General features: G+C 38.5%; 1 protein-coding gene across 1 annotated transcript in view; it reads right to left on the bottom strand.

The window, feature by feature from the left end:
- The window catches only part of dennd2b (DENN domain containing 2B), a 419,481-nt gene that overhangs the window by 135,745 nt on the left and 268,183 nt on the right, over positions 1-15,553 (bottom strand). Inside the window, 1 exon segment of the mRNA XM_051923667.1 lies at positions 10,497-10,642. Within this exon segment, the coding sequence (XP_051779627.1) occupies positions 10,497-10,642 (146 nt within the window).

Here is a 15,553-nt window from a genome sequence, read left to right as displayed (position 1 = left end):
TCATACATTTTAAGGATTGCTTTGTCAAATCTAAACTTTGCTTAACAATGACATTTTTGTTCATTATGAGGTCTATGTCAGAATTTTCCAGAAAAAATAAGAACGGATTTAACCAAGAATAGTACATTTTTTATACCAATTTTTTATTTTTATTTATTTGTTTGTTTTTTGCTAAATTCTAGCCTTAAATGTATTATACTTAGCATATTATCAGGACTCTCTTTCACAGTTTCAGCTTTGTGTAAGACACTTATTATACATATTGGATAGTTTTATTTGCATTCTGTGAGAAATTGAGTGTTGCACATAAGGAATCCTGTTATAAAGGATATTAGTTTACCATCACTCTTCATTGCCATTTGTCTGTTTACCAAAAACAGAAGAGTTTGAACCTTCACTCCCAACAGTTAAAGCATGATGACATTTGTTGAAAATATTTTCTAAAGTCATGCTTTTTGATTCCATTGGTTTTGATATGTTCTGCTCAGGAGGCTAAACAGCACTTAGCACTAACATTTGATAAACAAATTAAATACACGTCTTGGACTATTTAATGGAAGTGGGCTAAAAGCTCATTACAGAATATTGTTAACAATAACAGTGTCATTGTTTATATTTCTAAATGAAAGATATAGAGTGTGATGGACTATACTTCTGGTAACCTTTAAAATGTTCCAAACATTTCAAAACAATATTCTGAGAAAAGTGAAATGCAAAGCTTTTTAATTGGTATGAAGCAAATGCAAGAACACATGCACGAAAACAAAAACTGCTTTCAGCTATGCTGAGTTTTACTTACACTTTGTTATAAAAGTGTATTCCAATTACAACATAATCCACTCTTTTCAGTTTACTCTGCTTACTTTCTCCTACATCACCATGATGAAGATCACTTTTTCCCATCCACTGTGGTTTTATCCACATAAGAATTAATAACACTGGTGTTATTATATGGTGTAACAACAAGGATGTGCCACTGAGCCCCGAAACTTAAACAAAATTTTACCCAACACAGACTTGGGTTCAAATAAATTATTTTTGTTAGTCACCACTATCTTCCAAGTGAACATAGTCAGTATCAACACAAGTACAGATTACATGAATGTTCTTGTTCTTCTTCCACTCCTCCAGGTGAGTGTCTCCCACTGCCTCCTGACTCTGACTTCCCTGAGGTGAGGTAGCAGATTCTTTTTAAGCTGGACCCGGTAATGCTTCCAATATCACAACACTGCCTGTTAAGAACACTTCTTGGATGTGTGGAAATAATGGAGGTCATTCCCAACAGTACCCTCTAGTAGCACTCAAGGAACCTGACAGGGCTGTGCTTCAGCACTCCAAATCCCACCTGTGAAAGTCCAAACTGCAATGACTCAAGAGGGATCCTGTCACCTGTCATAAGCAGGAATAAACAGCTCATGGGTTCTAGCTTCATTCAGTCCATCCAATGTTCTATTATGCCATTCTGGACAAGGGCTGCAAGGTGTCCCAGCAGTGTTGTGTCTCCAAATATGCAGTCCTTCTGTTACGGCCACCTAGCTGACAAGAGATCACCCTCCATCCCAGTCAGGATGCCTGTCCATCCTCTGTAGCACTTAAAATGGTTATATATACTTTGTGATCTGTATTCTTTCAATGTTTAGGACCTGGTCAGCATTACCTGAAACATTTTTAAAAAGCAGTATTTAAGTGTGGCATGCTCCATGAATTTTTGTTTATTTTTCTTACAACAGCAGATGAGAACTTAGGTTTACCTGGTATTGTCCAAGATGCTTTAAATATCAATAACTTAAATATCTGATCTGTATGTAATGAATTACAGAATGGATACAATTGTGGTTATTAGTTTCAAAAATTTAGACAATATATTTTTACCTAGCCTACTACATGTCCCAGATGATTTTATTGACAATTTAATTAATTATATTAACTCCAAGAACTCTTTTGAATAACTATTATATTAATACTGTGCTATCCCACTTTATTTTCCATGAGCTGTGTGGCATGGGACCCGGCCGGGACGCCCCTGCTGCTTATGTTCCAGGGGAGCAGCCATGGGCAGCTCAGTACCTCCCCCAGGACGCTTGGTGGCAGCCTCCCTGGCCGACGGTGATTCCCCAACCTCCCGCAGGGCTCCATGGGAGATGGAGTCCTCCACAGCCTGGTTGGGGCCCGGGGTGGCCGCTAGGGGGGGGGCTGTCTGGTTTCAACAGCCTGGCTGGACGAATCTTCAGCCCCACTGAACGCTTCCGGGTGGGCTATAAAAAGGGCCACCACCACTCAAGGAGACAGAGTCAGGAGGAGGAGGACTAAGCTTGAGGAGGAGTGGTGGTAAAATGAGAAAGAAGTGTTGTGTTGTGTTGGAATAGTGCTTTGTGGACTGTGTATTGCTTGTGGGTCACGGGGAAGACGTGCGCCCACGGGTGAAGAAAAATAAAAGTCTTGTTAGTTTTATACGTGTCTCTGTGTTGGGTCAGGCGCCTATATAGCGCCTTGTTACAGCTGACAAATGAAATTGTGTGCTCCATTACTTCTTAACAATAAGAGAGTAATGGAAAAAATTTGAAGATTTCCTACTCAAAGTAAACAGCAAAAAAAAAAAAAAAAACTATAATAATAATAATAATTACAGCTTTTTATCAAATTTTGCCCTTTCGAACATGGGTGGTAGAATGGAAAGCACCTAAGCATACTCACATCAGCAGTTAATCTTAAGCAATAAGCATTTACTTGTCGACACTTAAAAATTGGTAACATATGTACTGCATGTACATCTCAACTGCCATAAATAATTATGATTGATCTCATGGTTCTGGTAAACTCAAAAGAAAAAGAGTGCTCTATGTTTCAAAGCATCCAATAACCAACAATACTAAACAACAATTTGCTTAATTTTCTAAAGTTGTCAATGAATACATTTTTAAAAAAATTCTAAGTAAAAAAAAACATCTAGCATTCTGTAATTCCATCAAGCTGGGAATGATGGAAATTATAAAGGCCATGTGCAGCTTCTGGAATTTGAATTCATGTTATTGATGGAAACAACTGCCTCATTTCATATAGCATATTAATCTGGGATTTCCTTGGTTTAAGAAACAAAATGTTCACCATTTACTCTATGGCTTATTTCAGTTTTTACTTTTTTGCCTTTCACTTACTACCCAGAATATTTTAGAGTAATGCCTGCTCTTTGGACCTTACTCTTAGGATTTTAAGCCGTACAGTGTTTCACTTCCAGCTCAAAATTTCTAAAGACCTGGGCGATAAGTGATGGTTATGGGTAATTTACTTAATTGTAAAGTGATTTTGATAAATATCTATCCACCCAATGTGGATGATAGAGATTTCATTCAAAACATATTTGCATCAATTCCTAACTTGAACACTCATAAAATTATAATGGCTGGAGACTTTACTTTTGTTTTAAATCCAGACCTGGATATGTCTTCAGCTACAGGGGTGACAACATCTAACACTGCAAAAATAATTACACAGCTCTTAATTGATCATACCTTATCAGACCCATGGAGATTTCTAAATCCATACTTAAGAGTATATTCCTTCTTCTCACCAGTATATCATTGTTGTCAGTTTAAATACACACGGGTAAACATCAAAATTAAAAATAAAGCTATTTTTCAACAAAATTTTGCTGTTTGCATGGATAAAATCAAACAAGACATGCATAGATGGTCCACCCTCCAACTTACTTTAGCAGGAAGAATTAACATTGTGAAGATGAATATCCTCCTCAAGCTTCTATTTCTATTTCAAAACATCGACATATACTTTAACAAATCTTTTTTTAAGAAATTAGATTCAATCATAATCTCATTTATTTGGAATTCGAAAAATCCACGCATTCAAAAGGCAACCCTACAATGACCTAAATCAGAAGGTGGCATGGCTCTACCTAATTTTCAATTTTATTACTCGGCAGCAAACATAAAAGCTATAAAAACTTGGACATTGACACAAACAGATGAACACACACTAGCTTGGTCTGCAATAGAAATGAAATCCTGCAGCACTTCTTTATATTATTATCTCAAAGCATAATGTGAGCTACCACAGCTAAGCTGACGACACACAACTGTATTTATCAATAGCGCCTGATGACCTTGACTCTCTTGTCTCACTGACACAATGTCTTACTTGTGTTTCTGAATGAATGAATAGTAATTTTCTCAAACTAAATAAGGAGAAATCGGAAATCTTAGTGATTGACAAAAATCGATATAATGAGGGTATTAGAAATAAACTTGATCCATTAGGCTTGTTAAGACAGAGGTAAAGAATTTAGGGGTAATTATTGACTCTGACCTAAATTTTAAATCACATACTAATCAGATTAAAAGAAGAGCATTTTTTCACTTAAGAAATACAGCAAAAATTAGACCCCTTATAACTTTGCAAGATGCTGAAAAATTAGTTCACGCTATTGTTTTTAATCGACTAGATTACTGCAACACACTCCTCTCAGAACTACCCAAGAAAGACATAAATCAACTGCAACTAGTGTAGAATGCAGCTGCCAGAATCTTAACTAGAAAAAGAAAATCTGAGCACATCTCTCCAGTTTTGATGTCACTACATTGGTTACCTGTGCCATTTAGAATACTGCTTATGGTTTACAAAGTCTTAAATATTCTCACTCCATCCTATATTTTGGAATGCCTGTCACCTTTCACTCCAAATCATAACCTTAGATCTTCAAATGAGTGTCTGCTTATAATTCCAAGAGCTAAACTTAAAAGAAGTGGTGAGGCAACCTTTTGCTGAACCTAAAATCTGGAATAGTTTACAGATAGAAATTTTCCAGGCTAACACGGTGGAGCACTTTAACAAACTGCTAAAAACCTATTATTTTAACATGGCTTTATCATAGCTTCATTTTAGTGTAACACTTATATTCTGTATATGCATTTAATTATTTTTTTCATGTCTCCAACATCAGTACTAACCCCTACTTTCTCTGCTGTTCTCTTTCTGGTTTTCAGTGGTGGTGATCTGCGCCACCACACCTGATCAAAGCACCATGCAGTCCCTACATTGATGGATTGAAGGCCTGATAGCCACATGACCATCATCATCTAAATCTTACATGTGAAACCTGAAAACCATGAGGACTGATTTAGATCATTTATGTTAGGTTGAATGCCTAGAGTGGGGGCTGGACAGTCTCATGGACTTGGAATCCCTGTGGATTTTGGTTTTTTTCTCCAGCCATCTGGAGTTTTTTTTTCCTGTCCTCCCTGGCCATAGGACTTTATTCTTTGATAATTAGCATTGCCAAATTTTTATATTTTTTCTTTATTTCTTTCTTCATCTTGTAAAGCACTTTGGGCTACATCATTTGTATGAAAACATGCTATATAAATAAATGTTATTGCTGTTGTTATATTCCTTGCTTTGTACACTAGTAAATACAAGGCATCGACAATATACTAACAACCCATTTGTCCTTCCTTCACTCTGAATATGGAACCAATGTAGGAAGCACTTTAAGTTATAGAATATTTTATCTGTGGCATTTCTACCTGACAACCTCCTTTTTCCACCCTGTTGAACATACACAGTTTTAAATGTCTAGAAAACATATGGGATTAAATCATTTAGAGATTTGTATAAATAATGTTTTTTCATCCTATGAACAATTATACTCCAAATTAATCTCCAATCAACACAATTTTTCCACTATCTCCAAATTAGAAACTGCTAAACGAAATCTGCCCAGTTTTCCTCACCTCCCAGCTATTTTTATTCCAGAAGAGATATTGATCAGACTTGGGGACTCAGACAGCATTTCTATAATATGTAAAAACATTTTAAAGTCACTTCCTTTTAGAGATCATAGACTATAGTGGGAAAAAGATCTCTTACTCAACATTTCAGAAATGGAGTGGAAGGCAGCCACACACAGAATTCATTCTAGCTTCATATGTGCAAAACATTCAATTATTCAACTTTGAAATTGTCCAAGATGTTTCCAGGGCAAGATCCAACCAGCAAACGTTGCATTCGAGTCCCAGCTTCACTGGGCCACACATTTTGGGCATGTACCAAATTAACATCATTCTGGACGAAAATTTTTAAATGCCTATCAGAAAGCCTTGGTGTCAACAATCCCTCCTAATCCATTAACAGCTGTGTTTGGTGTACTCCCAGATGGGCTTAAAGTGGAGAACGACAAATAAACTTACTTCACTACTAGCACATAGACTTGTCTTGCTCAACTGGAAGAATCCTAACCCACCTCTTTTAAGTCAGTGGGTAGCTGATGTTATATCCATCCATCCATTATCCAACCCACTATATCCAAACTACAGGGTCATGGGGGTCTGCTGGAGCCAATCCCAGCTAACACAGGGCGCAAGGCAGGAAACAAACCTGGGGCAGGGAGCCAGCCCACCGCAGGGCACACACACACACCAAGCACACACTAGGGACAATTTAGGATCGCCAATGCACCTAACCTGCATGTCTTTGGACTGTGGGAGGAAACCGGAGCACCCAGAGGAAACCCACGCAGGCACGGGGAGAACCTGATGTTATATATTATTTGTAATTCTCACTTAGAGGATCTGTTCAATACTTTTTTAAAACCTAGTAGAACCTAATTAATAAGATTTTACAATAAGCATTTTATATTGGGAGAAAAGACTCCTTTCTCTCTTTACTACTCTGTTATTACTACTACTACTATTCTCTGTGCAAGAGAGGACAGAGCCGGCTGTACTTCCTTAGAAGACTGGCGTCCTTCAACATCTGCAATAAGATGCTGCAGATGTTCTATCAGATGGTTGTGGCGAGTGCCCTCTTCTATGCGGTGGTGTGCTGGGGAGGCAGCATTAAGAAGAAGCACGCCTTACGCCTGGACAAACTGGTGAGGAAGGCAGGCTTTATTGTAGGTATGGAACTGGACAGTTTGACATCCGTGGCAGAGCAACAGGTGCTCAGCAGGCTCCTATCAATTATGGAGAATCCACTGCATCCACTAAACAGTATCATCTCCAGACAGAGGAGCAGCTTCAGCGACAGACTGCTGTCACTGTCCTGCTCCACTGACAGACTGAGGAGGTTGTTCCTCCCCCAAACTATGCGACTCTTCAATTCCACCCGAGGCGGTAAATGTTAACATTATTCAAAATTCTTTCCTGTTTTTACCTGCATTTTTATTACTCTTTAATTTAATATTGTTTTTGTATCAGTATGCTGCTGCTGGAGTATGTGAATTTCCCCTTGGGATTAATAAAGTATCTATCTATCTATCTATCTATCTATCTATCTATCTATCTATCAATCTATCTATCTATCTATCTATCTATCTATCTATCTATCTATCTATCTATCTATCTACTCTTAACAGTTTTGCTTTGGTTGTTGGCCTTCCTCTCTTTCTCATGGGTGGGGGTTGATCTGATTTTAGTTTTGTTAAATTTGACTTGATTGTATGGAATGTTATATGCTTTTAAAAAATTCAATAAAATTAAAAAAAATTCTAAAGACCTAAAAACTATTTAAACTATAAAATGATTTAAAAACTAATAAGTACCAATGGGGAAAAATGTGTTACATTTGTTACCTCTGTTACTTAGCTGAAGAGATAAAAGACCCTGGGTTCAATCTGTGGCCTTGTCACTGTCTGTATGAAGCTGGTACATTCTTTCTGTATCATTGGGAGATTTCTCAGGATACTTTATTTTCCTCTCATGTACCAAAGAAGTATATTAAATGGGAATTTTTAAATGGGGTGGCACGGTGGTGCAGTGGGTAGCGCTGCTGCCTCACAGTTGGGAGACCTGGGGACCCGGGTTCGCTTCCCGGGCCCTCCCTGCGTGGAGTTTGCATGTTCTCCCCGTGTCTGCGTGGGTTTCCTCCGGGCGCTCCGGTTTCCTCCCACAGTCCAAAGACATGCTGGTTAGGTGGATTGGCGATTCTAAATTGGCCCTAGTGTGTGCTTGGTGTGTGGGTGTGTTTGTGTGTGTCCTGCGGTGGGTTGGCACCCTGCCCAGGATTGGTTCCTGCCCTGTGTTGGCTGGGATTGGCTCCAGCAGACCCCCGTGACCCTGTGTTCGGATTCAGCGGGTTGGAAAATGAATGGATGGATTTTTAAATGGTATTGTGCAGGTGTGCAGCCTGGAATGTTCTGGTTTTCAAAGTTGTTATTGGCATAATCTTTATGACCCTGTATTGGAGAAAGCAAGTTCAAAAAATGGACTGATATTTCCAAATATTTGGCATCCTTTGCTTTTATCTTATATCAAGGGCAGGGGCAATGTTCTACCAGAAGCAGAAAAATGAAGGAGGAAGAGGCCCTGCCATCACTGCATGATAACAAAAGATTACAACCAAAAGCCAAAAGCAATGGCAGTGAAAATACATATGTACTGAGAAGCATGCCAGATGTGACAGACAAGACATAGAAGCTTTTCCAGTATTGTAAAGGTCACATCACATTACACCACATTTTCAGCAGCTTTCAGCTATAGACTTAACTTACATAATTTTAACAAATCAGAGGAAGCTGGTATGTGCTTCCATGACTGCCAGTCACACAGTTGATATATCCAGCAGCTGAGCTAGTCCAAGACTCATCACAAAAAAATCAAACAGGATTGCTTTTGTCTTAAGTTGAAGGCTCTGTGTGCATGAGAGCTGACAAGTAATGAGCATTAACCCAGAAGTACAATTCATATAATGCAGCAATGAATGTGAGGGGAAGGCTTTGAGATGAAGAAATATGGGTGTTTTGAATACTGCAGAGAGGTTAATCTGTGTGATATTTCATTTTTTGGGTTACTAGAAAATGAATTGTACATGATATTATAGTAAGAAGTTTGTTTGATAGCACTGCTATCTCATAGCTGCACACTCCTGGATTTAAATCAGATAGAGCTGGTTTGGAGTTTGCACACCCCCTATATCTTTGTAGATTTTCCTCTTCCTCCATACGTTACAGTTTTCATCTCACATCCCAATGATGATCAGGTTAGATTATCTGGAAACTCTAAATGGGTATAGTTTGACCAAGTGTGGGAATATATGCGTGTGGCTTGAAACTACATTTTACTTAGTCCAAGGCTGGTTTCTAAAAATTGACACTGACTCTGCATGACTGCAAAATAGATAGAAAATAATTCAATGGGCAATGTCATCTTATCTCATCTTCCAAAAAAATATTTCTTCGTGGTGAGAGTCTCGATGTGGATAAATAATATTACATAAAATCACCTGACTCCAATTTGGCAAAAAAAATGTTTTGGGTGGTGCTTTGAAAAAGTAAATTCTTCAATACACACACATTTCCACTGACCCATTATTCAGACAATATTTATATCTTTTAAAATTGGACATTGTTCTCAAGCAGTAAAAAAGTACAATGCTGTGAGCAAACAGCAACTTCTTTTGTCTCATTCCTACCTGAAAGAAGCCATTATATAACTTTTGCAATTTACGTTTAATGCAGTGTTTTCCCTGTTCTAGTTAAAATGCTTCATTCATGTTTCATTCTGCTTAGTGCTTGGCTTCCTTTAAGCAGCACTGACTTCTTGGGTTAACAGTATAACAATTTATTAAAGAACTTTTCCAGTCAATTTCAGACTGTCAGAGAAAATTTGCAACAAATACAAAATGAAACAGGTTAAGCAGAATAGGAAGAAGAGGCTGATAAGAGAACATTTGAGGCTACAAAGTACCAAGTTCACACTTGCTATGACAATGTTGAAATTCATCAGCTTGTCACTTCACAGTGCACACATGGTTTCTATTTTACATTAAAAACATACTTAATTCTCATTCTGAGCCTGTTTTTTCATTCTGTAACACACACATTCACTCATACTGGGTCAAGTGAGAGCTAGTAATTAACTTATAATGTATATGTTTGAGGGCGGCATGGTGGCGCAGTGAGTAGTGCTGCTGCCTCGTAGTTGGGAGACCTGGGGACCTGAGTTCGCTTCCCGGGTCCTCCCTGCATGGAGTGTGCATGTTCTCCCCGTGTCTGCATGGGTTTCCCCCACAGTCCAAAGACATGCAGGTTAGGTGAACTGGTGATTCTAAATTGGCACTAGTGTGTGCTTGGTGTGTGGGTGTGTTTGTGTGTGTCCTGCGGTTGGTTGGCACCCTGCCCAGGATTGGTTCCTGCCTTGTGCCCTGTGTTGGCTGGGATTGGCTCCAGCAGACCCCTGTGACCCTGTGTTCAGATTCAGCGGGTTGGAAAATGGATGGATGGATGTATATGTTTGAAAAGCAGGGTGATAACAAAGCATTGCTCTAAGGTAGCAGTGCTAGCTACCGCACTACCATGCTATACAGAAAAATAACTGCAAAGCATTTTATATTAGTGTTACTTTAAATACCAGTAGAATTAATTAGTTTTTAAATATTTATTTTATTAACATTCACAATGTCAAACAGAAATACAAGAATGGCTTTTCCAATTGGCAGCACAATTGTTTATAGAAACCCTAGTAAAAAAATAGGTATATAATTCTTACCTGCAATATCTTCATAAGCATTTTCTTCTAAAGTGCCTTTTGAGCTGAGACGACTTTGAGCCTCAAGTGGGACTGTGCCATTCTCTGTTGGGGAGGATGGATATGAGGACTGAAGACTGGAAGCATCCTCAAACTCTAGTGATTTCCTAATTAGCAAAATAAAGGAAAATTAAAGTAAACTGTTATGACTTCATAGTAGGTCATATTACTCCAACAAACATTGGAATTAAGGTTTTGATTGCATTTTGGTGTCATTGTGCTTCAGTATCATTAGCTTGGAGAAATGAATTTCAGTTTCTTTTGATTAAGAATACCATCTTCTATAAGGTCAGCGCACAAAACCCTAATTACATACATATCCGTCCATCTTAAAACCAACGGTTCAGGGTTTTAGATGTTGAAGATATAGCATAAATAATATACACAAACAAATAACAGACAAAACATATATTCAAATGTCTTTTAAGTACTAATAAACGTTTCTTAAAGTTTTGAAGTTTTTGTTGTATTTTCCTATGCCACACTTGGAAATGACATAGGAAAACAATAACAATTATGGCAGAATTCCATAAATGTATGATAATGAGTCCTCCATTGGAGACTAGACATCCACTCTAAAGTTCACCTAGTACCATGGCACAATACTGTAAATAAAATAAAATGGGAGGGACTTAACAACTGACAAATAAAATACCCCCTATAATTATTAAAAGACAACATTGATAGTGCTAGCAAACGCTGCAACTTAAGTTAATAAAATAACAAGTCTTTGGTACTGATTCAAAAAGAGCCACTCTAATTAATGTAATGGATGACACATATGGACTGGCGTCCCAAATGGGTTTGAACATGGATCCTTACATGGCCAGGAGGCCAGTACAATCAAAGGACTTGGGGAAATGAGCACTGGTAGATATTTTCTCCTCCAGTACGCTAGGTAGAAGCATCCTTGTTTTTTTTTGGTTTTTTAAAATTTTACATGAAATGTTGTGCGATGTCAGCAATACATTACCACTCAGCTAATTTAGTTAACAAACGTATCTCCAAATTGTTCCACTGGAAGCTACCACTTTGCATGTCATTTATGTGAAATTTCCCACTGGGTCACTCAATTCTCCCACATTTCTCATAGCAATGATTTCAGATTGTGGGGAGTTTACAAAGTTCATTGCATTAATTAAAAATTGGCCACCTATAGCTAAATGTTTAAAAAAATTGTGGGACCCAACTCATTGCTGGGGTCTGATTTATAAATTATATGTATGTACAAAATGAGGCCCAAAATGTGCACAGGCAACTTTTCAATGCAAAAGTTAGGATTTATAAACGAAAACTTGACAGGAGAGCTTGTGTGTATTTACGGTAACTCTGACACATCCATATGCAACACTTCAGAGTAAGTCAAATCAGCCAAATGATGACTCACACGTATAATAATTCATATCAATCAGCCATTATTATTATGAACATTGATGTGATAAACATATTAAACCTCAAATATGAATAATGTTATTTATATGCTCTATTATAGTTTCCTTTTAATAGGGCCAATGCAGCATATTTGCACTGAACAACTTACTTGAGTTTTCTTCTGTTTATATCAGCTATGTTTTGTCACTTCCCAGGATTAGAAACCAATGCAATCTTTTTTTGTCAATAATTCCACTAAGTAAAAACACAGGTGTGATTCACTCCCTGCATACAGAAAACTATAAATATTACATCCTACAGCCTTTTCAAAGCCAAATTGTTTGCCACAACATGGTTTGTTTGGCACTACTTGATGGAGTATGCAAATGATCATATGTGAAGGGATCAAGCTTTTAGGGACTGGCAGAATTTTGTTGCCCATGATGATGACTGGCTTATGAGCTAATTTAGGCTTTCAAGGACCTTTCTCTTGGAACTATGTACTAAATTGGACCTGGAATTAGAAACACAGGCTGCCCAAAATCGGGCATATCCAGGTTTCAATAATGTTTGGCTTTCTGGCAAAAGGCACATCTAGAGGGAACTTGCTGACAAGTTAGGAATATCTCAGCCAAGCTTTAGCTTCATCATGCCTTCTGTGCTGGAAGTCATAAACCGATTGATGAGGCTCTCCATTCAGTTTCTGTATGGTGTGGGAGCACAGGTCAAAATAAAAACGCAATTTGCAACACTGTCCAATCTTCCAAATGTAATAGATGCAATTGACTACATTCATTCAGCAATAAGGGCATCTAGATAGAATGAAGCTAATTTTGTTAACCATAAGCAATTACATTACATTACAAGTCATCTGTGAATCCATGATGAGACTGACAGGCTTATTGATTGCTCTGGCATAATGCCGTATAAAAAAGGCATCTCCAAATATTGATGTCATTCACAGATAAAAATCGGAAAGCATGCTTTTTCCACCTCCTGGTTTACTCATACTCTGCCAGTGACGAGCGTTCTGTTTCTTTGTGTAGATTGGCCTTTTTTATTTCAGGCATGGTGCAGCTGGTATAGCTCACAGCATTCATGGAACCAGTCACATGTTGCCATTCAATATAATTGGCTTGTTGGTAACACCCAAGCTTATGCCACCAAATACAATTTCTATGCATTTCTCAAACTGTTTTTTTGCTTTTCCTTTTTCTTCTCTGTTGTGAATAAGTGTTGGTTTTGTGGTTTAATGTTTTGTTATCTGGTAATGACTCATACAATAATTTTCCATGTTACAGTTTGATTCCCTGTCTTAGTGTTTTGGCTGTAGTTAAATTATTGTGCTCATGTTAACTCTTGACTATTCTTGTTTGACTATGGTAACGATCAAGCCCTCAGATTTTTAGTAGCACAGTCTATTTAGAAACCTGTTTGTTCTAGTTTCTGTCTTGAAAACCAGACACATCACCCGGGCCCTCATTTATAAAGCTTACATGCGCACAAAAAGTACTTAAATATTCGTACCAAAATTCCCTCATGATTCGGATTTATTAAAGAAAATGAAGCAAGGAATGTGCTTATATTTATGGAAACTCTTACCTGTGTATGCATACATTTCAGACAAACTAGGAAATGAAACAGCAGAGAAACGAGCTAAACGACGTATCACATGTATAATAACTCATACCAATGAGCAATTATTATAATGTGAATTGATGTGACAAACATACTATACCTCAGGTCAGGTCAGGTTGGGGATCATGCACTGGTACAGCGTGTTGCCACACCCACCACACGACGAAACAGCTCGGAATCCTGGTTGGCCACCGCCCAGGCAGACACGCGGTCCAGTCCCATCCTCAAGAAATGGCCCTTTATCTGCCGCAGCTAGGTGTTATATGGGCATCCCCTTGGCCTGCTCCACACACTCGAGTCCTCAACAATGAGGATCCTGCGAGCCTGATCACCCTTAGGGAATTGCACCACATGGCTGTAGTACTGTAACTGGTGGTCCCTCACAATGCAGGTGATGTGCCTCATCAGGACTCCATGAGCAACCGCTCATTCGATACAAAGTCAAACCAAGGTACCAAAGGAGTCCAGTCTTCATCTCAGGTCACTGGATAGCGTCCATGTCTCACAACCATATAGCAAGACAGGGAGCAACAGGTCTCTAAAAACTTGGACCTTCATCCTTTTGCATAGATATCAGAAGCACAACACACCCAGTGACCTCATGACCCCCCATGCTCTCCAAATCCATCTACTGACTTCATAGGATGAGTCACCAGAGACATGAATGCTACTTCCGAGGTTAGTAAACCTCTCGACAAGTTCGATACTCTCTCCACAGACACACTGCAACACACAAGAATTTCTGAAGCCTACGAAAATCCCTTTGCACCTCTCCAACAGCGTCTTTTGTTTTGTAAATGCGTCGATCAACACAAGCAGCAAGCAGCCTGCTGTCCCATCCTCCGCCTTGACAGAGCTCAGCTCGTGGGCAAAAAGGTCTCCCAGCTCAAGCCAAGGCTCCTTATCTGTGTGTGAGGTTCCTGGAGTTGTATAAGGTAAATAATAGTGTATCGTTATTTGGAATACATGCATTTCATGTGTGTTCCATGTCTACAAAGATCTGGGTAAGTGTAGGATGAAACGAATTGCGAGAAATGAAAGAAATGCTGAACACATACCTAAAGCAGAAACTTTTCCATGTTTTACTAATAATGAAGAGAAGTGTATAATGTGTGAAGACTTTAGTCCAAATATCAAATAAACACCTGGGCTTTAATTCAAGAATATAACCAAAGAAAAAAAAAAGCATGCGACTTATATGTGGCTATCAATGAACTAAAAACTCAAGCTCAATTGTCAATCGACAGGGAGTTTACACATATTCTTGAATGGTGCAGGGGTATGAACTGCTGCCTTATAACCCTTTCTACAATATAATAAAAACATACATTGATTTGAGTCTGTAACACCCAGTGTAAATTTTGGCTACTTGTAAAAGTTTGAGCTTGTTTTTTTAATATTGTTTTATTCTCTCAGTGAAGTTCACATAGTACAACGAACTTGTCTCTCCCTCTCTGAGTTAACACTGTTTATCTCCATTCTTTTCACAAGAGCAGCGATGACCACAGATGGTACTGTGGTTGATACCTGCTCAGAATTATTTGTTGTACCAGCAATCAAAGATACAATGTCCCGTGACTGCTATCAGACTGGACAAAGGCAGAACCGTAGCAACAGACAGCTTCTTCACAGCACTTTCGTCGGCTAATAAACGGCTGCAGCGCAACAAAACACTGCTTGGCACCATAAGTAAAATGGGACTTCCACCTGCAGCTAAAGTCACTTCAGTATGCGAGCAATTCGCCACACTAGTGCTTAGATCTGACAGCGCCGTGCTGATGGTGTAAAATTGAGATGCATGTCATGTCATGAACATACAGTTATAATTGATATGACGCATTTAAATATCACACTTTTAATTTAGCCACTGCTTACCAAGTAACATAAATCTAGTTTCAGAGGATGAAGAAAACTAACCCAGCTACAGGGGATGCACAAACCAGTGTGTTTCTTCGTGCCGGTCTCAAGCTCGGATAAATGGGCAGGGTTACGTCAGGAAGGGCATCCGG

Source organism: Erpetoichthys calabaricus, chromosome 2, assembly GCF_900747795.2.
Source record: "Erpetoichthys calabaricus chromosome 2, fErpCal1.3, whole genome shotgun sequence".
Taxonomy (NCBI): Eukaryota; Metazoa; Chordata; class Cladistia; order Polypteriformes; family Polypteridae; genus Erpetoichthys; species Erpetoichthys calabaricus.
This window is presented reverse-complemented; position numbering and strand designations above follow the sequence as displayed.